We start from the raw sequence: 26,797 nt of genomic DNA, 5'->3' as shown, positions 1-26,797 counted from the left end.
ACCTGGGGTTTTTGCTAGCCAAAACCCCCAGACACCCGCCGTGATCCCCAGCGCAGTGCCAGCGTCTCGGCGCCAGCGGGGTGTCGGAGTGGCAGCATGGGCGTCCGCTGGACTGCCCATGCTGACCACTCTGCAGGAAAACTATTTTATGGGGCTGACACACAGCCCCTCTTGAAGTGAACCGACTCCGGGCCAGACACCTACGAAACTGAGGTGCCTTGGCCTGGGGGCGGGATAGAGGAGAGGGGCCCGGTGCATCCTGGGAGCACAGATTTAACTATTGAGGTGCCTGATGACTGACGTCATCAACCTATACCCCAAGGTCTCCTGTGGAGTCCTATGGACCCTGCAGTAGAAACTATATTAATCCTAACTGTAATGCATTTAATCCTATTTATCATACAATGGAGGTCTTCCATTGAGTTCTTTAAAAAAATGTGAGTCTGTATTATGAATAGCAGACTAACAAACAAAATCTGGTTTATACTTCTATCCACAGGAATGTCTGCTCAAATTCATACTAGATTGTCATCTCATCGACATTAGATTGAAATAATTTTTTGAATGGATTATGTTAGAGGTTCACCTCTCCACATGTCAAAACAGTGATTGTTGATAAGGGTGTTAATTAAACATATATTTAATTAACTTTATTTAACTTTTATTTGCACCTCAGTTAAATTAGATAACATTGTATTGAGCAACATGCATCATTCTGTTATGTAGGACAATAGCTTATTATCAGAAGAATATTAGCGACACTTAATCTGGGTACACACTAGGTCGACGGGTTGGTCAGGTTTTTTTCAGGTCATACACTCTTCCAATATCAACTGCAATACTGCAGCTTGTATGGCCACCCTAAAAATGAGATGCAATCCAGGTCTGCTCTGCCATAGTTTTATCCACTGATTTTAAGCCATCCCTCGTGTTTTCATAATGATTTTTACAAGATTTCCACCGGAAACACAATACAGAAGTTTCATTTCTGCATTGGGTACACAGCATTCATACTGTATGCTACAAACGGTAATGTTCCCAGACACTGCACTACAATCAGAGGCTATTGCAGACTAATGGGCCCTATCCATCTGCGATGGATTGCCACGATCCTGCAACCCGGCATTGCAGAAATCCAACATGTTGGATTTTCCCGATTTAACGAATGATCGCGATCGTCAAATGGGACATTTAACATGTAATATTTCAGCAATCCTGTGACGGATCGCTGAACATCGATGATCGGCCGGCGTTTCCACCCAGCAGATCGGCATTCCCGATCGCATCGCAGGATCGTGGAAATACCTGTCAGATGTATGGGCACCTTAAGGTTTTATCACCAAAATGATGACGTCAAGTAATTAAAGTGAAATTGTACAAACAGCAAAACATCATCTGAATGCATCACATTAAGTTAAATGGTAGCTAGACCATTACACAAAATTCAAACTAAGAACAATTTACCTAGATTTTCTCCAATGTTGTCTAGCTCAAGCTTCAGGAAGGGCTTTGTATCTGTGAACTTCACATTTAGCCTGTGAAAAATAAGACCAAATGTTGAAAACTCATACCAGCAGCAGACAGTCAGAAAACACATCTCAGTTACCAATCAATGATTTTCCAATTTACAGATATAACTACAGTATAATGTATACAAATACAAAGACTGTGTGACAGAATGGACGCAGGGCTAGTATTTGCAGGAAATGAACCCCACATTTCAACTACAGTGAGAGAAAGTTAATATATGTAAGCTCAGAGGGAAGTTCCCCACTAACACTAGCCACAAAGTATAAAATTAACAATACAGAGTTGAACTCAAGTGAATTTTGCAGGCGGATCTTGCCTGTCACCCTGCGCATGCTCTAGGACACAGTGTAGGAAACAAGAGACAATGCAGAGTTGTATGTTACTCTGACGCATTTCCACTTGCACAAAGATACGCTTGTTTTGAGACAGATCTTTTGCACCAGGGACAGGACTGGTTAAAGTGTGCCCTGATAAGGGTATGGCTAGGAAACCAAACGTACAGATAGGCGTGGTGAGGTCATATACAGTACATCTGTACAACTCTGCAAATGGGTGCATATTTACATTTAGTTGTGTACAAGCAATGCAGGTGTAAGTACGGTTGACTAGCCTTCACCTATGCATTGGCCCCATAAGGCCCCCACACACAGTACAATTTTTTAAATGATATGGCCGTTTTCGACATATCGTTTAAAAAGTGCCATGTGTGGGCATGATAACGATGCCGATGTGCGCTCTCGCTGTCGTTGATCGTGGTCGCTGATATCTTGAACATGCAGAAAGATCTCGACCCGTCTTTCACGATTAGGCACACATCGTTCCGTGTGTACGTGGACAACACAGATGCACGCACGGATCAGGGAGATCCATAATGCATGCATCTGTGTGAAAAAAAAAAAACTGTGAAAAAAAAGTACAAAAAAAAGTGCTTGATTCCCATTACCCCCCCCCCCTCCCCCCCAAAAAAAAACCAGCCCCGGGCTTTGGAGACCGAGTACTGAGTGTGCTAAATACAGGCGATAAAAGACTTAGGGATCCCCTGTATTAAGCACAACCAGCCCTGGACTATTCAGAACCAGCCCTGGTTGCCAAAATACAGGGGCCAAACAACGTAGGGGTCCCCTGTATTTAGGGCAACCAGCACTGGGCTCTCATCTGGTCCTGGTTATGGAAGTACAAGGGACAAAAAGAGAAGGGGCCCCCTGTATTTGCCATTATCAGCACCAAACTTTTTCTAGCGTGGGGTAATGCCACAGCCAGGGGAACCCTGTCACCGGGTCCCCTGGCCAAAACATTACCCCTGACCGCTAGTCAGCCCAGGCCAGGGGGATCCCTGAGGAGTTCGAGACCCTTATCCTCTGTTACATAAGTATGCCAAGAGAGCCACTTCAAGAGAGGGGAGGAGGGGGTCATCAAGTAGAGATGACTTTAGCAAATGGGGGGCGGGATTTCCAGTGTTGGGTGATGGTGGCTCTAGCTGAAATTAGAATGTGCCCAAGCACATAACGGACGGACTTAGGCACTGCGGGTACCAGTGAAGCAGGGTCAGGAACAAGGGAAAGGGCATACGACTAGGCAATCCAAGAAAGTACGTAGAATTGTGCCTTCCTGTTGACATAAACGCCAGCAAAATTTAGAATAGGAAGGCCAAAATCTTTGGAGTTTGGACATAATCAAATAAAAAGCATTTTTGTTATGGTCCATACATTTTGACAGAGGAGGACAGGTGAATCATTTCCCATTGAAGGAATAAATGTACGTTGAAGATCCATTTCCCACTGCAAATCGCTTGGGGATTTATCTAGTGGCCCTTTGTGGGATAAACAAACGTACCAGAAGGATATGGCCCCGCGTGAGGATGGGGTGGAGAGTATAGACAGAATTTGGGGAGCGGGGATGGAGAGAATAGTTGGGGGCGTTGTTGTCATTTTGAACACAGTGGCGCAATTGATGGTACAAAAACCATGCAGAGGGTCCCAGGCCAACTTAGCAAATAAGTTAGAAAAGGGGAGAATAGAAGATGGAGAACAAGTCGGCTAAAGTGGCAGCGCCCCTATGAGACCAGAAGGAAACATGGAAATGGGGCAACATCAAATCAAGAGCTTTCAGGGAGATGTTTCTAGTAGGAAAAGTAAGGTTAAAGAGGGAGGGGAGTCTGGTATCCCACACTTTTAAGGCATCGGTAACAGCCCTGGGAAGTAGGCAATAGGTTGGTTTGAGCCGACTGGGAGACCAGAGAAAGTCCAAAAGGGGGAAACCTGAGGAAACAACACACTCCAGGTCAACCCAGTGCTTCGAGCAAGGGGGTAGGTACCAATCGCTAAGTTGGGAAAGAAGGACCGCCTCATGGTAGCGTAGGAGGTCAGGAAGATTCAGTTCTCCTAGATTTTTGGAGCAGGACATTTTGCTGAATGCTAAATGGGGAGTCTTGCGTTTCCAAACATAAGAGAGCATCAATCTGGTTAATAAAGTCTAATAGAATGTGGGGGATTGTAAATGAGATGGCTCGAAACAGGTACATCAGCTTAGGCAGTAGCGTCATTTTGAATGCCGCCAGGCGGCGCAACCTAGAGGCCTCATAGTTCAATGGTCTATTATTTCAATGGGGTTTCCAGTGTGTGCAACATGTAATTGCCCTTTAATGAATGGAAAGTTCCAGCAATTATAAACTGGGCAAAGTATCCCCTCCCTAAAACCTTCAACAAAACTCAATGGAAGGCAGCCAGTACCGTCATGTTGGTTAGAGTCCCAGACTGTTTAGTGCCACTTGTGATTGGCTGGCATAAATAGCTCAGACAGACTACTTGATTCTCTATCAATGTGGATAAAACTCACCTAACTCTGTGGCGCTTCATTCATTTTCAAGTCCCAAACAATTCTAATGGGACTATACATGTACAGCACAACCTCACTGAAATAAATGTGATTTTGAAATTAAAGGCTTAATTGAAAAGAATGACAAGACAAGAATTGCCTGCTTTTGCTAATAGCTAATGAGTATGTGCACAATGTTTATCCCCAGACAATAATGGACTCTTTCAAGTGCAGTGACATGTTTGCACTGCATTCTCTGAAATGGGGCAATGAAGTGTCCAAAAAAAAAAAAAAACTGTGCCAAAACAGAAATACTGGCAGACACAATTATGAACACAAATAGGTATAGGACAAAGAAAAATGGGTTTTATTTACAAATGTGGTTCCAAGCACCGCACTTCCAACAAAAATGCATGTTAAGTGCAGGAGCCTTTGCTCAATAATGGTGTAGTATGAAATATCGACAGTCAGAATATCGATATAAACATTATGTCGACATACAATTTTTTTTATATGTTAATGTCGACACCAGAATGCCAACACAGGTGTTTTTGGCATATTTTAGCCTAACCCTAACCCAAAAATGTACTGGCGACATATTGGTGTTGACATGTTAAATGTCTGCATTATGAACATGTCAACATTTTAACCATGACGACCTTATGACCATGTCGACATTCTTACCGGATTCCTGGTCTTTATAGTTTTGTGATCATTTTATGAGAATTTCCCTTTAAAAGAAAAAATGGTTTGATCATTGCTAATCTTTCTGATATGGAGTGCAGCCATGGTTTTCTCCAGTATGGCAGGACTGTTGTTGTAAATAATAGGGTATTAAGAATTTTTTTTTTTTCATATATATATATATAAAAAAAACAAAAACAAAACACACTTATTTACACCTTTACCATAGTATGTTACATAAAGTTAAATAACAAAATGAACATGTTACTAGTATGAATTCAATAAACTTAAGAATGTCTAATATTTTCACAATGTGCCAGCAAATCATGCAGTGATTTCACTAAGGACAGCACCACGCAATACTGTACATACATAAAAATGTGCTATAATTCATTTCATTCAATAATTATAGTTACGAAACCAGTCTCACGGTGACTTGGGTTATGTGTCTGTGTCTATATATATATATATATATATATATAGCAGAAGAAAATATGAACAGCACTCCGGGACTGGTTAAAAAAATCACAGTATACCATGAAAGTAGTTGTCAACGTTTCAGAGCCTATGTGCTCTTTTATCAAGACAATATCAAAGGTGATATTGTCTTGATAAAAGAGCACATAGGCTCTGAAACGTTGACAACTACTTTCATGGTATACTGTGATTTTTTAACCAGTCCCGGAGTGCCGTCCATATTTTCTTCTGCTATCCATGAGTATTCCTCAGGACGGGCACCTGGGCTAGCTGTTTTTTTTGATGATTTGGAGTGCCGGACTTCTACTACTCATATATATATATATATATATATATATATATATATATATATTTTAGAATAATTTTTTTTTATTTTAGCATAAATTTTGGGATTTAAAGTATACTAATAACATTAGGCAATATATAAAGGAATTGATATACTGCGACCGGATATGACATCACAGGAAGTGATATCAATGCAGACCATATGTGATTTAGTTTTTGTTTGTTAATATCAGCACCTTGCTGAATACAGGTACCACTGAGACTATATTACATTTGCAGACTAGCTGCACATTATAGAGGGGGGCCAAGAAGTGAGGTAGTGCCCTGTATGAGGACTAGGTTGTTTATTATTTTTGTTCCTATATGCTGACAGTAAAGCACCAGTCATTTCATTTAATCAAAAAGCTGCGTGTGGACCCTTATTATGCACCTAAGCCAACGTCACTGAACTGTGCACCTGGCTACGTCTGGTAACTTGGGAGTGGTACTTGCAGGTTGGTCTATTATATTCTGTAAAAGTGCCCTGGGTAAGTTATTCCGAATTTAAATCCTGGGGACATTGATGTACTGGTGCACACATGGCATTCCAAGGAACGGGAGCCGACATAAGTGAAGGCCCCACCAAGAGGTTCTGACAATTGATCAAGTGCATGAGTTTCATAATGCGCGCACATATTTGTGTATAATTTATATATATATATATATATATATATAATATATAAAACTCATACATACACACTGCTCGAAGTGTCCAACAGTATGACACTTCTAAATTTGCACTGTCCCTGAGGTTTGGAGGTGGACTGCATGGCAATCTACACTATAGACCTGCTACCCACGTGTACCGGGACTACAGTGTAGATTGCTGTGCAGTGCTGAGTCTGGTTCCCATTCACGTGATCACACCATGAGAACGCTCTCATTGCATTCAGAGTGTCCCTGGGTCCTGCAGCTGCAGCGCGGTATAGTTAAAGTGGGCTAAGGTTGCTTGCAAGTTGCATCACACACACAGTGGACAGTGGAATAGTGTAGGGTAATAAGCATGTGGGGAAGCAGTCATTATAGCGTATCAAACATCACCATAACCTGGCGCTGTTCCAGAAATCAGTGCCAGCTATTCTGGATTGTCCAAACAGCATATGTGTTGAGTCATCCAAGACCTTGTCAAATTAGTGTACACATACTCATACATACATACATACATATTATATATCGTGTGTGTACGCACACACCTAACCTCCAACATGACCCCTTCCATCAGGTACAAAATGCTCTGCTCCTCGACTTCCCACCTAATTGATGATTGCGGTCACCTGTGTTGAGATAGTTAATTGATGATGTGTTTCAACACAGGTGGCTGCAATCATCAATTAAGAAAGAAGTCCAGGAGCAGAGCATTTTGTGCCTAATGGAATGGATCATATTGGAGGGTCTGCACATGTATAATTGAGTGTAGAAGAATCTCAATAAATAAATATTTATATTAGAGATTGTATCCCTATTCATGATTAACTTGGGACTTTTTTCTACCACAGCACACCTCTCCTGTTTTCAATATGTTTGGCTAAACCAAGAGCTGGTGTAAGGTATCCTGTAGTGAAAAAGGGGGAGAGGGCAGGCTATGGACCAGCTAGTTAACAGGCTGATTAGCAGTTGCAGCTGTGAGGCCTACATAAAAGGGTGTGGCAGCCTACTGACTGTTTCATTATCTGGGAGAAGTTATGCTGGTAGACAACTGGGTTTGTAAGTAGAGCAAACTTGCTGTGTACATCTATGGTTTGTGAGGGCTTGATACTAGCTCCCTTGAAATTAGTGATGGAATGTATGTTTGATACAGTCAAGTATTTATTTTGTTTGATTTTTGGATGCCCAATAAGACTAGCTGTGGATATCTAGATCTTTTCCAATAGCTGGTGTTTTCTTGCTGTGGAGATTCTTTCTGGATAGACCCTGAGAGGGCTACAATTTGGTTCATTTTATTTTTAAGCTTTTGGAAATGCTTTCCAGTTTTGCAGTCATGAAGTTGATTTTAGTAGTGTCAGTGATTTAAATTATTACAGCACAGTGTAGACCCAAGCCTGGTAGTATCTATGCCTGCTACCTATTCGTACAGGACCTAGAGGCCTGCTGGATACCACTTTGGTAAGTTATGTTTAGAGTAATGTAAACTTCAGTCAGTTGTGTGTTTTTGTTTTTTTTGGTGTATGACCAGTGAAACTTTGAGTGGAGGTTTTTTTTTTACTTTATACACTGATGCATACCATGTTCTAGTTAGTAAGATGTGAGATAGATAGATAGATATCTATATATATATTTTTACTGCTTTATGGTTGAATTAAGTGAACTGGATAGGCTTAAACATAAATGTGTTGCCTTTCAACCTCAACCATAAAGCTGGCCACACACTAGACCAACTTTCATCCAACTTGTTGATTGGTTGGAAAATTTAAAATCTGGTAACTTATGAGTAAATGATCAGTAATTGGCTCCAAAATGCCAGAAAACAGATGAAAATGGTCATTCAGACAAGTTTGTTAAAAGTTTGATCTAAACTATTTGTTCAAACAGTTTGTCCATTTTCTGGCATTTGGGAGCATATTGCTGATTGTCATTTGCTTTCATACCTTACCTGATTTTCATTCTAACCAATTAACTAGTTGGATGCAAGTTGGTCTAGTGTGTGGCCAGCTTAAGGATATATTTTAAAGATCTGCTGTTGTAATGGAGAAATGTGCTTTGCACTGTATTTTATGCAACTGGTTCATATACTTAACTGTTTATTCACGACAAATATCTCTACCTTCAACTTGCTGTTCTTTGGTCGGTGCTTGGCTTTTGACAAAACCTGAATAATTTGAAAAATATATTTTACATTCATATACTCCTTTACTTTAGTAAAGTCTTACATTTTGAACTTTATCAACCTAAAAAAGAGTAACAGTTTTGTATTTTACACAACATTGACTTTCTTTACTAAATCTGCACAATAATTTGCATGAATTGCATATATAATACTAGCAATAATAAAAATGTTTTGGTACTTTCTCATCTTTGCGGCCCCCTGCTGGAGCCAGTGGTTACGCTACATACGTATCTTCACTGACTAGTGAAGATACGCAAGTAGTATAAACTTGCGGGCTCGCCACGCTGCGGGCACGGTGGCTCGCTTCGCTCGCCACCAGGATATATTTCCCCTCCATGCCCACTTGGATGGTAGGGAATGACGTTTGACATTGGATGATCTTTACGCTATATGCGTATCTTCAGATACGATCAGCCAAGGGGCTGAATGGTATTGGCTGATCTTTACGCTACTTGCGTATCTTCACTGACTGCTCCAGCAGGGGGTCGCAAAGATGAGTAAGTACCAATGTTTTATTCTAAATTTGTGAGACTGTTTCAAAATGACCTCTCCCCAGCTTCACGGCGCTGCAAACAGGGTTTAAAATTTTGTTGAAGGGGGCGTGGCCATGCCTCCTGTGATTAGGCCACACACCCAATAGTAATGGTGCCCATGGCTCTACTGCCCTGAAGGGGTATAGTAAGAGGAGGGACAGTAGAGTATTATGGTAGCACAAATTTACTCCAAAAAGTAGCAAGCAATTTATTGCTGTTCCATGTAAAAATGGTGTCTGGAAAAGGACTAAGCAGATTTAAGGACTTCACTTTTAAGATTAAGGACTTTTTCACAGAAAAAGGAGGGAGAAAACATTGTACAGCAAAATCCTGTATAGCTAGTTATGGCATTTAAAAGAAAAAAAAAAAAAGTTAGTTTAATATTACTTTTCTTATTACATTGTTTAAACCAGCCACTGCTTTTGCGCTGATCACATTGCATTTCTATACAATGCCCGCAAAAATCACTTATGGTGCATACACACTGTACGATCAGTCAGCGATAACTATCGCTGACTGATCGTCTAGCACCTTCCTGGTGTGCTGGATGATTATTATTCATCCAGCACACCACCGACGGGCCAGTGACCCACGATCCACAATCGTGGATCCCTATGTTACTGGTCGTTGGCCTGCATGCACAGGAGATGGTCTATATCGTTATCATCCATACGTGCCCACGCATCGCTGGTTGTTTGTGGGTTTGTAAGCACCAAAAATTAATGATAACTATATGGTTGATATCGTTGTTGTTCATATCGTGCATTTTTATTGTACAGTGGGCCTGATTCAGACCCGCTCGCAAGCGGGTCGATGTTGGCCAAGTGTGATGGAGCCGACTCCTTCGTGCGAGGGAGCCGGCTCCGTCGTGCACATGCGTGAGACCCGCATAGCGACTGGCAAGCCGTCGCTATGGGTCTCGCACCAAAGGGGGCATGCTGTCTATGTTGAGTGACAGCATGCCCCCTTTGGTGGGCATGCCGGGGGTGTTGCTGCCCAGACGGAGGCGTTCCCATGGGAACGCCTACCGTCTGGGGCCGGCCCCACTGACACAAGTTATGTCAGTGGGAGTGCTTTTGGCTCTGATAGAGCCAAAAGCACTCCAGGGCTTGCGGCAGACAAGACCATACCACAAGGGCCTCGTCGTAAGCCCGATGGTCGCGATTGTCTTGACCATCGCGACCATCTTTTTGGCCGCTCACTATAGCTGTGGGTGATCACCCACAGCTATGCAAGCGGCCAGGAGGCCGCTCTAAAGAGGGAGGGCACTGATTCAGAGCAAGTGCTCTGAAAGAGTGTCCGGCTCTGAATCAGGCCCAGTGTACGCACCATTATGGGAATTTTCTGAATGTTTAATCTGTTAATACCACCTCATATGGCAAAATTTACCCAAAATATGTAGTTTATTTTTAATGAAACTGAAGTAAACTAAAAGTGTTTTTTTTTTCTTTGCGAGTAACAAGCCAGAAAATAAAACTAGCCCAACAAGACAATTTAGAGAACTACCTAATTTAAAGGCGGCAACCCTTTGTTTGTTTGACAAAGCATTATTTTTTTTTTGTCGTGTTGGGTGTCCTCTAGTGATCACATGCAATTCCTACAAAGTAAGCATATATTAGTGAGGACCCGCCCTCTTTCAAACAAGGGTGCCCCATGTGTTTGTGCCAGTGCAGAGGAGATGGGGCACACTTAATCAGCCACGTTAACCCACTTTCAGGGGTTATCTTGTCTAAATGCAACTTAATGCGACAGGCTGAAAGTTTTTTTTGCTATGCAGTTATCTGTACAAATTAACCAGTGTTGACTTTCCATAGTATTTACTGCAGCTTTTTGTTCTTGCAGCCCCAGAACAGGTAAAAGTTTTAAGTTAAAATTTATGGACTTTGGGCCTGATTAAACTTTGGAAATAGAGTGAGATTTAGCACTTAACTGATCATCTTTGTGAAACCATGCTGTACTGCAGGTGGCACAGATTTAAAATGTGCAGAGAGATTTACATTTGGGAGGGAGGTATCCAAACTGACATCTAAAGTGCAGTGTAATAATAAAACTGTGCAGTATTTGTGGGCTACATACAAAAGCAGCCAGTATTTACACTACCTGCAAAAGAATGTATGTATATACACCCCTTGCTTTGCAACATGGTTTGTCCAGGTTCACAGTTAAGTGCTAATTCTCACTATTCCCAAAGGTGAATCAGGCTCTTGGTTCAGAGTCCCTGGGAGACTCCCTAATGACATGTCATTTTGGGGTGATATTCTGCAAAATGCAGAATAGGCTAACTAATGTGGGACAGATATATGGGAACGTTATATTTAGGCTTGCAGGTGGGAGTTATAGAGGGGAATTCAATATGAAACTTAAACTTCGCTGTCGAAGTTTACGTTTCATATCGGAACTTTTACCTGGGATAAAGTATCGGGCGCGCGCCCGCTTATCCCCGTGTTCAATATGAAACAAACGAAAACGGGAGCCTGCGAAGTGGGATTTGCGTAAAGTTACGAAATTTTCCTTAAAAATTGTAGGATCCCCCTAAAGTTGTAAAAACATGGGGGATCACTATGGGTACCCCAGTTTTAGCCTGTAAATGAAAGTCGGGGATGTAAATAGCCGCAGCAGGTGTTTTATTCCCGACATTGAAGAAGTGTTGCAGAAGAGCACTTAGGTTATTTTTTTCGTTTTTTTAAGTGGTCCCATCAAATTTGGGGTACATGAAAATGGGTGCTAGCATATGTTTATGTCCCTAAAATAAGTTTTGAAAAATTCTGCAACTATGCACCTGCCGCTAATAGCCTATTCTAGAATACACCTGCCGCATACTTCCAGAATAGCCCTGAACCTATTTCCCTATTTTTAAACACTTTTTTTCACCCCAATTTTGAAATTAATTTTTTTTTGACAGTTAATTTTAAAATGTTATTCCCAGGGGTGCAGGCTATTTTTTCAAGCCTGCACCCCTAAACCCCAATTCTGCACTTTTTTTTCGCCACCTATTCAGTGGTGAAAAGTTATCCCCGTTTTTTCCAAAGACTTTTCGAACCTGCGAAAAGTCTTTGAAATTGAATACAGTGTAAAACTAAAACCTGCGATAATGTCATAGGTGCGATATTAACACAAAAAACTGAGTTTTCGCTCCATATTGAATTCCCCTAATAGTGGTTGGTTAACACATTTTTTTAAAGTTGTTTAAATTGACAAATACGTTTTCTCTCTGTAATTCCCTGGCCCACTGCATGTTACACTTCCATGAATTGCTCAACCTGCCCATTGTAACCTATGTAGTGCGCCCTACACTGCTGCCTCACCTGGTACTCTCAAGGGCAGGATGAGAAACCCATTGAAGAGATAGAGGGCATTCCGTTAGCTCACACTTCTTTCTATCCTTTCATGTCTTATCTCCATGTATTGCTTATTTGCACACTGTAGCCAATGTAGTGCACCCAACATGGCTGTCTTGCCTGGTATTCTGTGTATAATGAAAAATGCATGGGTCAGATTGCCTTGCAAGGATCTCGCCTAGTAGTTTTTGTTTTTTTTTCCCCATTGTGTCATCAATTCCAGGCATTGCCTATTCTGCTCAGTGTGATTCTATGCAGTGCGCCTAAAATGGCTGCCTCATCTAGATCCTCTGTGGGCTGGATAAGTTATCCTGCAACTGTTGACTGAAAATGTTCTTAGTATAGAAATTAATAACATAATATAAACAATCTTGAAAATTTAAAACCCCTATCCTGTTATTTCTACCTGTTGAGCCTCGGGACCTATTTGAGAGAGTGACTTATAAATAAATTTTAACTGACTAGCATTTTTATGCACCATAAATTAATCTAGAACATTTAATTTGCTGAAAAACACTTGCGTTCAATTTTTTTCAATGTTAAAAAAAATGCAATTATCAGTAATTTAACGCCTTTTTAAGAGTTCCAATTACTTTGCTTTTGGCCACTAATGTACTTCTATACTGTTATCCAATGTTAAGTTTGAAAGTTTTTGGGGTACAGGCTGATTTTCCCATTTTCCCCCAGTTAACGCAGCTAACATCATAAATTATTGTGTGAGCGCTTTTTACAAGTGGACTGAGTGGTAAGCGGGAGTGTGCATAGCACCTCAACAAAAAATAACTCTGGCTAATTGAATATTGCCCCTCCCCATCTATGGTGGGATAAAGTTAATAGTGCAGGGTACTATAATCTGCAGATCACCAGGCAATAACTACTAAGGGACCATATAATTTGATAGAGGGGACACCCCCTATCAAATGTGGGTGCTACTAAATTAATGGAAGACACAATGGGCGAGATCTTCCCTTAGCCATGGACTTCTGCAGATTCCTGCAGGGTAGGATACGCTCTGATCACCAGACAATAGCATCTATGGGTGTACCTAGCTTGAAATTGGGAACATTTTCATTTGAAAAGAACCCCCAGATTTCTATGCACTAGAATGGTGGGATATGGGACATTGTCCCACCCCTATGCCCTGCATTATAGAAAATATATTTCTGTAGTGTTGGAAACGCTCACTGGCTCAACTAAATACCCATCTTGCTGCCGGCTCCCCACTGGTAGGACAAGCTAAGCTTTGTTTTTGTAGGGTTTTTTTTTGAGTGTCTTTGTGGCTAAGTAGGACTAAGATAACGTTACTCCGCTGCCCAGTACAGATTGCTAGGAGGTTACGCTATTCCTGAGCAATCTGAGTGGGCTTACTCTGCCAATTTTTTTGGTATAGGGATGTCCTCTCTTGGTAGTGAACCATTACTAATTCCTTCCACTGCATCAAATGAGGGTAACTCTCTACCACCACTAGTTTCATACACCAGCACCTGGAACAACTTAATTCTGGGTAAGTGGGAGTCTGGTTGGTTGGCTAATTCCCCACTAGTTACTGTAGATGAGTGCTGCCCTTGGTAGTGGGCAGAGGTTTTGAGCGTGGAGGCAAGGGCTGAACTGCAGGACAGCTGAAGAACAGATAAGTGTACGCTTATCTGGTTGTCACGGAATACAAGATGAATGTGTCTTGAAGCTACAATAAATCGTATTGGGGGAAAAAACAGCCTATTTGTAGTTGAAAATATCACAGCATAGTGATGTTTGGTGGTTCTAAAGCTCAATTGTATGTAAAATCTGAACCCTTTCATACAATGATTGCACAGTATACAGCAGTGGTACTCCAGCTATTGGCCTTCTAACCAATCCAGCAGAGTACTGTCCACATGCATCCAGTGGGAATAGTTTTGTGCAATTATTCCCAGGGGACAGTGGGTAGTGCTCCTTTCTGGGCATGAGGCTGTCTGGGGAGAAAGCCCAGTCCTCTACCACTGCCTGGAAATCAAGTAAGGGGGTGTTATATATCCATCTCCCTCAAAGAATATTTCCAGGAAAACTGCTGGCTGCTCCCAATGGCAGGAGCTTTTGGGGTTCCAATGTAGCAATTAGCTGAAACTCCTAGCTCTCCTGTACATCCCTGAATTCATTAAACTCAAAAAGTTGCAGGGTTAGGAACATGTAAGCAGTTGCACATAGGGGGGGATTCAATGAAATGCAATTTTGAATAGTGCCGGGAATGAGTGCCTGAGAGCTGTTCAATTGGCTGCGCTGTAAACCAGTGACTAGAGTATTTCTGCTCATACCCTCCTGAGGTGCAAGCAGAAATTTACTACACTAGTGCAGCAATGCTAGTTGTGGGCTTTGGCACAAGTGGTAACAGCATCCTGCCCGGCCCTTAAGTCAGAGTATGCGGTTTATTGTGACTATAACCCTGGCATTAGGTGCGGTAACTGCATCTCCCGACTTAAGTCCATTCCTGGGGTTGAGGACTAGGGCAACCAGCAGACCCCCATGAAGATCTCCAGACCCTGCTGGACAACCATAGTAAATGTTTGTTATGCAAGTTTTATTTTAAATATACATTTTATATTCTTGAAGAATTATAATTTGAATCTTGTGTCAGGCACACAGCACTGGGCTTCAGGTACTACTGCACTGCAGCCTGGATTTCCAGCTGCAATGCTCCAAAATACACTATCATTCCACACCCTTACTTAAACATGTTTAGCCCAGTGCTGTGGTTCACTAATTTTAAAACTCATTATTTTCTTGTACCTGGCACTGGGCTTACACTATACAGCCTTCAAGCCTGAGTTTTAACTTTTCCTTGTGCTGCAGTGGCAAACTTGTACACTGCTACTAACGTATTAAACTATTGTATTGCTTAGCACCACAGCTTCTAAATTCTATCCAATGCTGCAGTGAAACAAACACCTATTAAACATTTGTAAAATTTACACTCCAGAGTGCACAGCACAGCGATGTTGAAGCACGTTCTTGTCACAGCTCTGACCATCTCCCGTCAGATACCACGTCGTTAAAAACACGTGGGGGAGATGCAGTGAGATGGGAGCCGGCCACAGGTCCACTGCAGTTTTGATTAATATGCGGAGGATGAGCACTAGTTAAGAGTTAGTGAAGGGGTTAAAAGGCTTTGGTTATTTTAATAAATGTACAACAGAGGTGGTGAGTAATAGTAATCTATCAAAAAGCTGTGGGTTTGTCACAGCGAAACGTATCAGAGTGGTTGTGCCAGTCTCCACCACCTATTTTAACCAAAGAGTGCCAGTTGGAGGATCCCAGAAACTTGCTGCATCAGCTGTAGCGGCTCACCACCATACCTTTGACCAGGGGACCAGATATATGCGGAAGTTTGTCAACACTGCTAATTAGGACCCCTCAATCACAAATTGACATTGGACTTGCACAGCATTTGAGCACCAATTTATGGGACTTTTATTTGGTCCGTAGCACTCATGGACTAAAGATTCATGGTGGATTGGATGACAGTTTTATTGATCGAATTCAATGTCTTTTTTAATTATTAAATGTAATGCATCTATTTACAGCGCTGTATTCTCTATAAATAACCAGTGTGGTTGGTGGTCCATAGACTTGAACAAATCTAAAATTCTGCAATGGGGCACAAGCATGACAGGCAGCTAAAATATTTATAACATTTGATATATGTTGAAAATTAACCAAAAGTGTTAAAATGAATGGACTCTTTTTTTTTTTTTTTTTAGTCAGTGTATATTTAAATTTATAGGTCTCAACCATATAAACATATCCAAGATTAGTCTTAAGTTTTTTTTTATTGTAGTGGTGTCCAAAATTCTTATGGTAATTATAATGCTTTTACTATACACAGATATTTGCTGTTAAACTGGCCACACTGCTAAAATTCATTCCAACCAGTTGGCTGGTTGGAACAAAAACCTGAATGTATGGGCACAAATGGCAATGGGCCACTTACTCACAAATGCTAGAAAACTGATTAAAACGTTTGTTCAGACAAGATGGTATCAGTTTAAATTGATAAACTTTAATGCAGTTTGCTCCCATATATTACATGGTTTCTTTTTTTTTTTTTTTTCCAACCAGTCAACCAGATGGATTGTTTGAATGATGATCATTCGATGTGTGGTCAGTTTTAGCATAATAGAGGTTCCCAAATGCAGTCCTCAAGGCACTGACAGTCCAGGTTTTAAGAATATCCATGCTTGATCCTAGGTGACTTGATTAGTACCTCAGTCAATCTGCTTTAACCACCTGTGATCAACCATGGATATCTCTAAAGGCTCATACACACTAGACCAGTGGTGTAAAACTGGCCCTCCAGCTGCAGTGGAACTACACTTCCTGGCATGCAGTGCCACAGTTTTGCTATTAGGGCATGCTAAAACTGTGGCAGGGTATGCTGGGATATGTAGTCCCACAAAAGCTGAAGGGCCAGAGTTTGACACCACTGCACTAGACAATATGCTCCATGAGCGATAGTCAGTGTTTGCCCTTGAACTGCTGGCCAAACGGCATAGTACATACACACTAAACGATATGCTAACTATCGTTCAGTGACTTCCTCCTGCCACATCACCGAACAGGCTGTTCCTGACTATAGTCAGATTGACCTGCATGTTCGGATGACGGCAGACCTTGTTATCGTCCCTGCAGGAGTGCTCATTGTTCGGACCATACACACTAGACTATATGAATGTTACTGTTCACTTTTATAGTTTAGTGTGTGTGCAGCATAAAACATGAACTGTTGGGGGGGACTTGAGGACCACATTTGGTAAGCCCTGGTATAATCTAATCTGTAAATCATTGAACAGACCTCAGATTGTTTCAGCAGATCATATATGTAAAGATTTGGGTTTCCCTCTTTAATCCTAGAAAGCACATCTGCTATAATGACATGATTGTATAAGGACAGAGGTTCCCAAATGCGGTCCTCAAGGCTCCCAACAGTTCAGGTTTTAGAGCTATCCATAGTTGAGCAGTGGTGACTTAATTCGCACCTCAGTCAATTTGATTTAACCACCTGTGCTTAACCATGGATATCTCTAAAACCTGAACTGTTGGGGACCCTTGGGGACTGTGTTTGGGAACCTCTGGTATAGGACATAAAATATGGACCAACCAGTATCCTATTGGCTGAAGTTATTATAGTATACAGTTCTCAATAAGGAGATATTGAAACAAATCTGAGTGTTATTGATTATAATCAGAATAATCCTTTATATTACAGCATGAAATAACAGTCTATAATATAAATATTTGATCTTGGTAATGTTCCTATGTCTAGTACAGAATTTGGTGAAATTACCTAAAACTGCTTCTGCTTGATGGCTGCAATATTCAGAGTGCGTAATTCAATTGTTTCCAGAGCTCGACTGAACTATAAAATTGTTGCTCCTGTTGGGCGCGATCAGCTGCCAGCGCTCCATTTCAGCTTGCAGCCCCAGAGGGGTGCGAGCTGAAATAGTCAGTGACCTGTTTGGGCGCCCAAACGGCACTTTTCGTGATCGCGCCAAGCACGTTGGTCGGGGTTAGCCGATTTACGTGGCTAAACCCTACCACTTTGGGCGTGATCAGCGCGAAAAGCTGGAACAATTTAATAGCGGCCCGCGATCTCCCATCACTTTAGAAAACAGTTGAATTCCGCCCAGAGAATGATAGATCAGGCGTGTAAGCTGTAGTGCGAGTTCCCTATATCCAATTCCACACACCTCTCATTGTAAGCTGTTATGATTGTTTCTAAGCAGCAGTTTCTGCATAAATAGCCCTTGTCCATATCTACCTAGTGTTCATTCTAGCACCCTGCATCTGCCACAATCCGTGCAGTTTCTCTTTCCTGCCTGGGGTGTCTCTCTGCTCTGGTGCTTCTAGCACACTGATGCAACAAACTGCATTTCAGACCAGAATGCACTAGATTCACCAGAGCAGAGGGTCACCCCAGACAGGAAGTGCAGGGTGCAAGATAGAACACTAGGGGCGGAATTCAATTGATTACGCGGTCCGGATCTCCCGTCTAAAGTGACAGGAGATCGCGGGCCGCCATTCAATTGCTGCCGTTCTTCGCACCCATAGGTCAGGTTTAGCCGCGTAAAGCAGCTAAACCCGACCAAAGTGCTGGGCGCGATCGTGAAAAGTGGTGATTGGGCGCCCAAACATGTCACTTTTCGCACATTTCAGCTCTCATCCCCCAGGGGCTGCGAGCTGAAATGTAGCGCTTGGCAGCTGATCGCGCCCGACAGGAGCAAGAATAGAATAGCTCCGTCGGGTGCGATAGGGAATAAAAACAATTGAATTCCGCCAGAAGTACCTATTATGTCCTGCTATTCTAGCCTTCTCACCCCTGAATTTCCTACATATTACTGAAACAAAGATACCGTAAATACTCGAGTATAAGTCGACCCGAATATAAGCCGAGGTACCTACTTTTACCCAAAAAAACTGGGAAAACTTACTGACTCAAGTATAAGCCTAGTGTGTGCCCCCAGTAGTAATCCCTCCTGGTAGTGCCCCCAGTGGTAATCCCCCCCCCCCCTTTCAGTGCCCCCTGTAGTAATCCCCCACTGGTAGTGCCCCCTGTAGTAATCCTCCCCTGGTAGTTCCCCCAGTGGTAATCCCCCCTTTTAGTGCCCCCCTGTAGTAATCCCCCCTTTTAGTGCCCCCCTGTAGTAATCCCCCCTTTTAGTGCCCCCCTGTAGTAATCCCCCCTTTTAGTGCCCCCCTGTAGTAATCCCCCCTTTTAGTGCCCCCCTGTAGTCATCGCCCCCTGGTAGTGCGCCCTGTAGTCCCCCCCCCCCTCCTCCCCCTCCTCCTCCCTAGTAGAGAGAGATGTGAAAAGATTAAAAAAATCACTTACCTGAACTCCCGCTCCTGGTCCCGCCGCTGTCCGCTCCTCCGGCCGCTTTGCATGGGAGAGACTTAGTCATGACGACGTGTCTCCCATCACCCACTGCGGGAGCCGGAAGATGGCTCCCGCAATGGGAGCAGCAGCAGCCGCTGAGAGTCTGACAGACTCTCAGCGGCTGCTGATTACACCAAACACGCAGCTGCCAGCTCCGGCGGCTGTGTGTTTGGCAGTGTGTAGCGCTGACCGAACTCCGTCCGGTCAGCGCTACACTTCACTCGAGTATAAGCCGAGGGGGTACTTTTTCAGCACATTTTTTTGTGCTGAAAAACTCTGCTTATACTCGAGTATATACGGTGACCACCATATCTGTCCATGGGGGCAATTCAATTCAATGTGATGTTGAATAGGTGTGGGAGGGAGCTCCTGAAGCTATTCAATTCACTGCACTGTTTGGGCACGCTAAGGTTTTCTTCTCTCATCCCCCTGAGCATGCGAAGACAAATCCAACCAAAGTGCCTGGCGCGCAGCTGTTTTTCTGCTTAGTGCGTGCCTGGCACTTTGGTCAGAGAATGCCGGTTAACTCACCTTAACACCCTTGTTAAGGTGCGATAACCGGCATTCCCTGACCACACAGCGCACGGAATTTAATAGCTCTGGAAGATCGCTCCCGGCGCTATTCAATTTGCGTTGAACTGAATCGCGCCCCCCCCCTTCCCCATGGCCTATTATCCCACTTCTTCATTTTGTCTCTTAATCCCCATTTAGAATGTAAGCTCTTATGGGCAGGGTCTTCTACCTTATGCCTCATGTATAACCACTCTTTGTATTTCTCCCATATTCCCCTTATGTCTTATGCTGGATTGTTTTCTTCTGCGTTCAACCCTAAAGCTGCATCCTTTCACCTTTTATTCTGCTTAACTTATGTTCAGATCTTCAATGTCTTAGGTTGAATTATTCTGTCTGCCATGCGATATGGTTAAAATATTCTTATCCTGTCTAATTGTCATGTAAGTCTTGTACTACCATGTCCCTCACCTACCATAAAGTTTTGATCTATGCTTTGTACTTGCATTACAGCTGCTTGTTGTGTGTTTCTCTGTAATGGTTTTAATTTTACCCCTTGTACAGTGCTGTGGACACTTCAAGGATGATTGAATTCAGTGTGACGTTGAAAAGCAATGGAAGAGTTCCCGGAGCTATTCAATTATCCCCATCGTGTCCCTGAGTGCAGGGTGCAATGAACAATTGCACTCAAGTTTGGAGATGCAGGTTACCACAACTAATCTCTGCCTGGTCACTGTAGTCTTCATTTTCCAACTTCCAGTCAGGTGCATAAATATTGGGACATTGACAGAATTTTCATGTTTTGGCCTCTATTCACCACCACAATGGCTTTGAAATGAAACAAACAAGCTGTGCTTTAACTGCAGACTTCCAGATTTAATTTGAGGGTAATTACATCCAAATCAGGTGAACGGTGTAGGAATTACAACTGTTTCTATATGTGCCTCCCACTTTTTAAGGGGCCAAAAGTAATGGGACTATCAACTCAAAAGCTATTTCATGGACAGGTGTGAGCTATTCCCTCGTTATTTCATTATCAATTAAGCAGGTAAAAGGACATTTGCATTTGGAATCAGTTGCTGTCGACTCTCAATATGAGATCCAAAGAGCTGTCACGATCAGTGAAGCAAGCCATCATTAGGCTGAAAAATCAAAACAAACCCATCAGAGAGATAGCAAAAGCATTAGGTGTGGCCAAATCAACTGTTTGATGCGTTCTCTCTTTTTAAGCATGTTCCAGAGAGCTCAGCAACACTAAAAGACCCGGAAGACCACGGAAAACAACTGTAGTGGATGACAGAAGAATTATTTCCCTGATTAAGAAAAACCCCTTAACAAGAGTTTGCCAAATCAAGAACACTCTCCAGGAGGTTGGTGTTTATGTGTCAGTCAACAATCAAGAGAAGACTTCACAAGAGTGAATATAGATGGTTCACCACAAGATGTAAACCATTGGTGAGCCACTAAAACAGGAAGACCAGATTAGAGTTTGCCAAACATCTAAAAAAGCCATTACAGTTCTGGAACAACATCCTATGGACAGATGAGACAAAGATCAACTTGTACCAGAGTGATGGGAAGAGAAGGAAAGGAACTGCTTATGATCCAAAACATATCACTTCATCAGTGAAGCATGGTGGTTGTAGTGTCCTGGGCATGTATGGCTGCCAATGGAACTGGTTCCCTTGTATTTATTGATTATGTGACTGCTGACAAAAGTAGAATGAATTCTGAAGTGTTTCGGGCAATATTATATGCTCATATTCAGTCAAATGCTTCAGAACTCATTGGACGGCTCTTCACAGTGCAGATGGACAATGACCCGAAGCATACTGCAAAAGCAACCAGAGTTTAAGGCTAAAAAGTGGGATGTTATGCAATGGCCAAGTCAATCCCCTGACCTGAATCCGATTGAGCATGCATTTCACTTGATAAAGACAAAACTGAAGGGAAAATGCCCCAAGAACAAGCAGGAACTGAAGACATTTGCAGTAGAGGCCTTGCAGAGCATCACCAGGGATGAAACCCAGCGTCTGGTGATTTCTATGCGTTCCAGACTTCAGGCTGTAATTGCCTGCAAAGGATTTGCAACAAAGTATTAAAGAGTGAAAGTTAGATTTAGGATTGTTTAGTTTGTCCCATTACTTTTGGCCCCTTAAAAAGTGGGAGGCACATATAGAAACCGTTGTAATTCCTACACCGTTCACCTGATTTGGATGTAATTACCCTCAAATTAAATCTGAAAGTTTGCAGTTAAAGCACATATTGTTTGTTTCATTTCAAAGCCATTGTGGTGGTGAATAGAGGCCAAAACATGAAAATTCTGTCAGTGCTGCCCATAATGCTGTTAGTACATGCACTAAGCTGGAAAGCAGCATTGTAGGTCTAGTTTAGTCTGATTTCTGATGGCACCTCTGGATGTTGCAAGCAGAAATACTCTAGTCAGGATTAACAGTGTGGCCTATTTAATAGCTACCAGAATTCATTCAGGCACTATTCAACATTGCACTGAACTGAATTGCCCACTTTACAATGCCTTTATAAGAAAAGATAATATCCACTTCTCTAAGTTTCATACAGTCCAAGCATGTAAAATCTACATCAATTGCTTGCAAGTACTCCTAAATAGTTAGGTCTACACTAGTGGCCCTGATTTATGAGTAAAGGAGAATTCACTTGCATATAAAACTAAAAACATTAACATTGCTGACTACCTAATTGTAAACTCAATCTGCCATAATTATCTGGAAGAAAGCCAGTTAATTACTAATGGTGTTTTTTTTCTTTTACAGGTTCCATTTGGTATATGGATGCAAATGCCCTACCCTAGTGATCTAATTTTGAACTGGCTATTTGATGTTGTATAGGATGACTTAGAGGTTATATGGTTTGGGCTGCTTATATTATATATGCTATGTCTGTTTCCTAAAGCTTTAACTTTTTTAGGGTGTGTCCATTCACATAGGTTGTACTCTTCAGCTCAACTGGTCCTCCATCTACAGGAGGTATTATTCATTAGGTCTACGGTCCTGACTCTTATTTAAGACCAGCATTAATTGATTTGTAACTTTCTTTCACACAGCATTTTTGAAAAGCATTGAGCAAATATTCTCTACCATTGCTCTAAAACCCTGATCTAGAATGGCTCTAATTTCCATACTCTTCAGGAGTGGTTCACATTTTTTTTCATTGCTAGACTATTTTATCGGTTTAAGTTTTATACTTTGAGGGTAATTCAATTAGAGGCGAAAAGCCATATTCGCCTGTTTTTTTGTGAAAATTTTGCCTGAAAAAAAAATTAGCCAAATTCAATTCCAGGACAATTTCGCCTAAGCGGAAACAAATCTCCAAAAAAAGATTCTCATCAATAGCTGGTGAAAAGAAATGCAAAATCTTTATTTTGGGGTGCAAACGTGGGGAAACAACTCAGACCCCTTGGGACAGCCCCCCAAAGGACAAATCTGCAAAAAAGAAACAAACCTAAGAACACCCCAAAAAAGACATGTCATTTTTGGGGTGAAAATGTAAAAAGTCGGGGGAATAAACATTAAAATTAGCAAAATAGACTTCTTGGGGGTCCCCAAGTATGGGTCAGGTGTTTTTGGGATCGCAGGTGGATTTTTCACGTTTTAGAAGTTCACTTTAGAGACATAAAAATATGCTAGCACCCATTTTCAAGTACCCCAAATTTGACAGGACTAATTTTCACCAAAAAATACTGCTTTATGCCATTCTTCACCACTTTTACAAAGATGCTAATAGCAAGCAATTTACACAACTTAAGTACGCAAAATAGTTTTATTAGGGCTATTAGTACACATCTATATTGATTCCCTATGTTATATCTTTTTCTGGGGTACAGACTGATTTCCCCAATTCTGTCAGTACTTTTTGCCTGTTTTGCAATTGAATTGGGCGAAAAGCGGGGACGAGCATGGAATAAATTCGTCTCTGAAACAGGCTAATGAAGCAAAGTCGGAAAGGGGAAAACTTCGCCTTTAATTGAATATGGCCCTTTGTCCCATTATTGTTGTTACAATCACAGACCCACATATATACTCTGCAGAACTTGCACACGTTTAATTATGTAATCCACAAAAAGCCACTCAAGGTCTTTGTAATTCAGTTTAAATGCTAACCTTTGGGATCATGCACTATATATTCAGATCTTTCCCTTTATCCTAGCCCTCACTGGTACCTCCCAAGGCCCAGCTCTTAAATCTAACCAGAAACTGACCACAGCCTATTATCTCACTATATATTGACATAACAGTTTCAAGTTGACTATTCATGTTACTTAATGTTTAAGGGTTAGATGTTCAAGAAACAGAATGTAGCACTGAGAGCTGCAGGACTATAAAATAAATATTGCTTTTTCACAGAATACATTTCAAGGATGGAGCTGCCCCTTTTGCAGCCATGATGTCCCTCAAGTATTTAATTCACAATCTTAGGAAAACATTGGGTGTGGCCATTCTCAGACATGTAACCCCATCTATTGAAGTGAAGGCTTACTAATTAAATGTAAAATACATAATCAAACATACTATTGTAAATATTTGTATCCAACCAGGGTTTTCCTTGAAAAAAGTGACATTCAGTGGTCAGCATGGACTCCCCAAAATGTCACTCCTGAGGTGGCAAGGCATCAGAATTTATATTGCATGACCATCAGCTGGTTGACAAATGGAGGCTTAGATGTTAAATCCTATTAATTGGGACTAAAATCTTTTCTCCCATCAAAAGATTTATTCTAGACTTTACTATATTCTTTTCTTACAAATACCTACACCTGATTAATGGCATCATAATTGGTCCAGATCTGGTCTTTCAATGGTCAGCTGTAATTTACTCCTAGACCCTCTTCTTAAACAGTGCTTCTGGAGACATATTGAGCTTACAAAACTCCTGTGACTCAGCTGGAGTCTATTGAAGATTACACAGTGACCAATGCCATCTAAGGGCCGTATTCAATTAGCGGCGAGAACAATTTTTTTTGCCATTGTCACATAGCCATTTTTGCTAAACAGGCGAAAAAAAACTGGAGAAAAGTTTTCTCCATCCCAAACCAGGCGAAAAACACATTTTAATGCACCCCCAATTTACACTGAACAGTAATTTCCTGGAAAAAATTGCTTTCTTTCAATGGTTTTTTTTTTGGCGCAGTTTTCCGTACTTTGCCGAAACTTACGGATTTTTCCCCCTGGTAATTTATCATTATGGGTGTGTCCAAAGGGTTCTGAAAAATCTCCACATAGGGATTTCACAATTTTTTTTTTCACCAGGGATGGAGAATTTTTCTCCAGATTTGCCTATTACTGGTTTCACCTGTTTTTTGGCGAAAAGGATGTTTTTGCCAATGATGTAAAAAAAACTGCCGTTTTTGCTGCTAATTGAATATGGCCCCAAATGTCTAACCTCTGTTTGAGGTTTATTACTGTATCCTCAATGCTCTTAATACTGCTTATATTCTTATATGAAAAAATAGAGGCTGAGTTAATTTCTCCAAAAATGAAAGCTTAGATGAACACCTCTCTAACCAAACTTGTACAGGGGTATACACTGCTCTGAACAAACTGATTTAGTTCTATTGGATACAAGTGCTACAACTGATTCTTTAGGAGGAATAATAAACTAGGTAGGATGTTGACAAAGCCTTTACTAGCTCAGAGATCTACTTATTTCCACTGTTGCTGACTATGGTCATGGGCTGACTCTACCACTGACATAGTGGTGGATTTCCATACCCACTACGCCAAGGTTTACAGTCCACCTAGAGTTCACATCGGTAAATGAGAACGCTAGAGCCACTTAGCTAAAACACACATTTCCTACTCTCAAGGAGGAAGATTCAATGGAGCAACCTTTTTAGTTTTGTAGAGCTAGTGGACACTGTCAAGTCAATGCAGACTAGCAAAACTCTGGGCCCAGACAAGCGCACTAATTCTTTAAAAAAAAAATAAAAAAATGCCCAAGCTAACTTACTGACTTCAACGCAAACTCTGTCCTGGACCAATTCTCAGCAGTCATTAGAGGCTCAAATCACTAACATAAGGATGAATCCAGCTAGGTGCTAGTTAGCCTATATTTGTACTCTGTATGAAGCTTTATGAAAAATTTAAAATTTGTTGACATATTCCCAAAGCTCATTTATTCGGACAAGGTAGAATTCTTCCATGGCTGAGAGGTCTGTAACTCCACCAGGGTAATTGAAACTAACTGTTTTCAAAGAATGAAGTATGGCACACATAGATTGAATCAACATTAATTTTTGCACGTTTATACTTACCATGCTCATACATGTTCCACACACTGTACCTCACTTTACATTAATTGGGTAGGGACTTTGCATGTGGTAGAAGAAACTGCTTAAGCATGTGTAGACTTGAGCATTTAAAAGGCTTCCTCATTTCTCTAGATAATGTCCTTATGCGAGGCACACCCCTGGAATAGATCAGTCTGGAGTCAAGCAGTAGGTAGCCCTCGAGTCTTTTTTTTGTGATCCAAGCTAGCCAGCTGCCATTGTTGCCTATGGTCTGACTTTAGCCATCTAGACCAGGCTTCAAATGCAATCCTTCTTTTTCTACCAGGAGTCATGCATAGCAAAGACTAATGTGTCTGCCATCTGATGGATAAAGGCAACATCCTTCATTTGAAGATGGCAAAGTTAGGTTTGTCTAAAGTGTTTGAAGGGCCACAAGTAAAGATCTCACGCTATTTAAAAGCCTGTGCATTGTGTCCATCTACCCCACACACTGTCTAATATATGGAAATTTCTTATTGAAAGAAGTTTTACAGTTAAACTTAATAGAGATGAGGAAATCTTTAGGTTTTTAAAAAAACAAACAAAAAAAAA

The 26,797-nt window shown here is 41.6% G+C and overlaps 1 protein-coding gene across 3 annotated transcripts in view; it reads right to left on the bottom strand.

Moving 5' to 3' along the window:
- PWWP3A (PWWP domain containing 3A, DNA repair factor) overlaps positions 1 to 26,797 on the bottom strand; it is a 119,230-nt gene that overhangs the window by 67,550 nt on the left and 24,883 nt on the right. For 2 of the 3 annotated variants that reach the window (XM_088460374.1, XM_088460373.1), the window contains exons 3-4: positions 8,565 to 8,635; positions 1,465 to 1,535 (exon numbers count right to left, since the gene is read on the bottom strand). In XM_088460374.1, coding sequence (XP_088316500.1) covers positions 1,465 to 1,535; positions 8,565 to 8,635 — 142 coding nt within the window. Of the gene's footprint in view, positions 1 to 1,464; positions 1,536 to 7,022; positions 7,072 to 8,564; positions 8,636 to 26,797 lie in introns of those variants that run through there. The other variant, XM_088460375.1, reaches the window with a different exon arrangement.

Source organism: Taudactylus pleione, unplaced genomic scaffold (genome assembly GCF_031769625.1).
Source record: "Taudactylus pleione unplaced genomic scaffold, aTauple2 ptg000044l, whole genome shotgun sequence".
NCBI classification, from domain to species: Eukaryota; Metazoa; Chordata; class Amphibia; order Anura; family Myobatrachidae; genus Taudactylus; species Taudactylus pleione.
The sequence above is the reverse complement of the archived record's forward strand: the minus strand, read 5'-3'. Positions and strand labels throughout refer to the sequence as shown.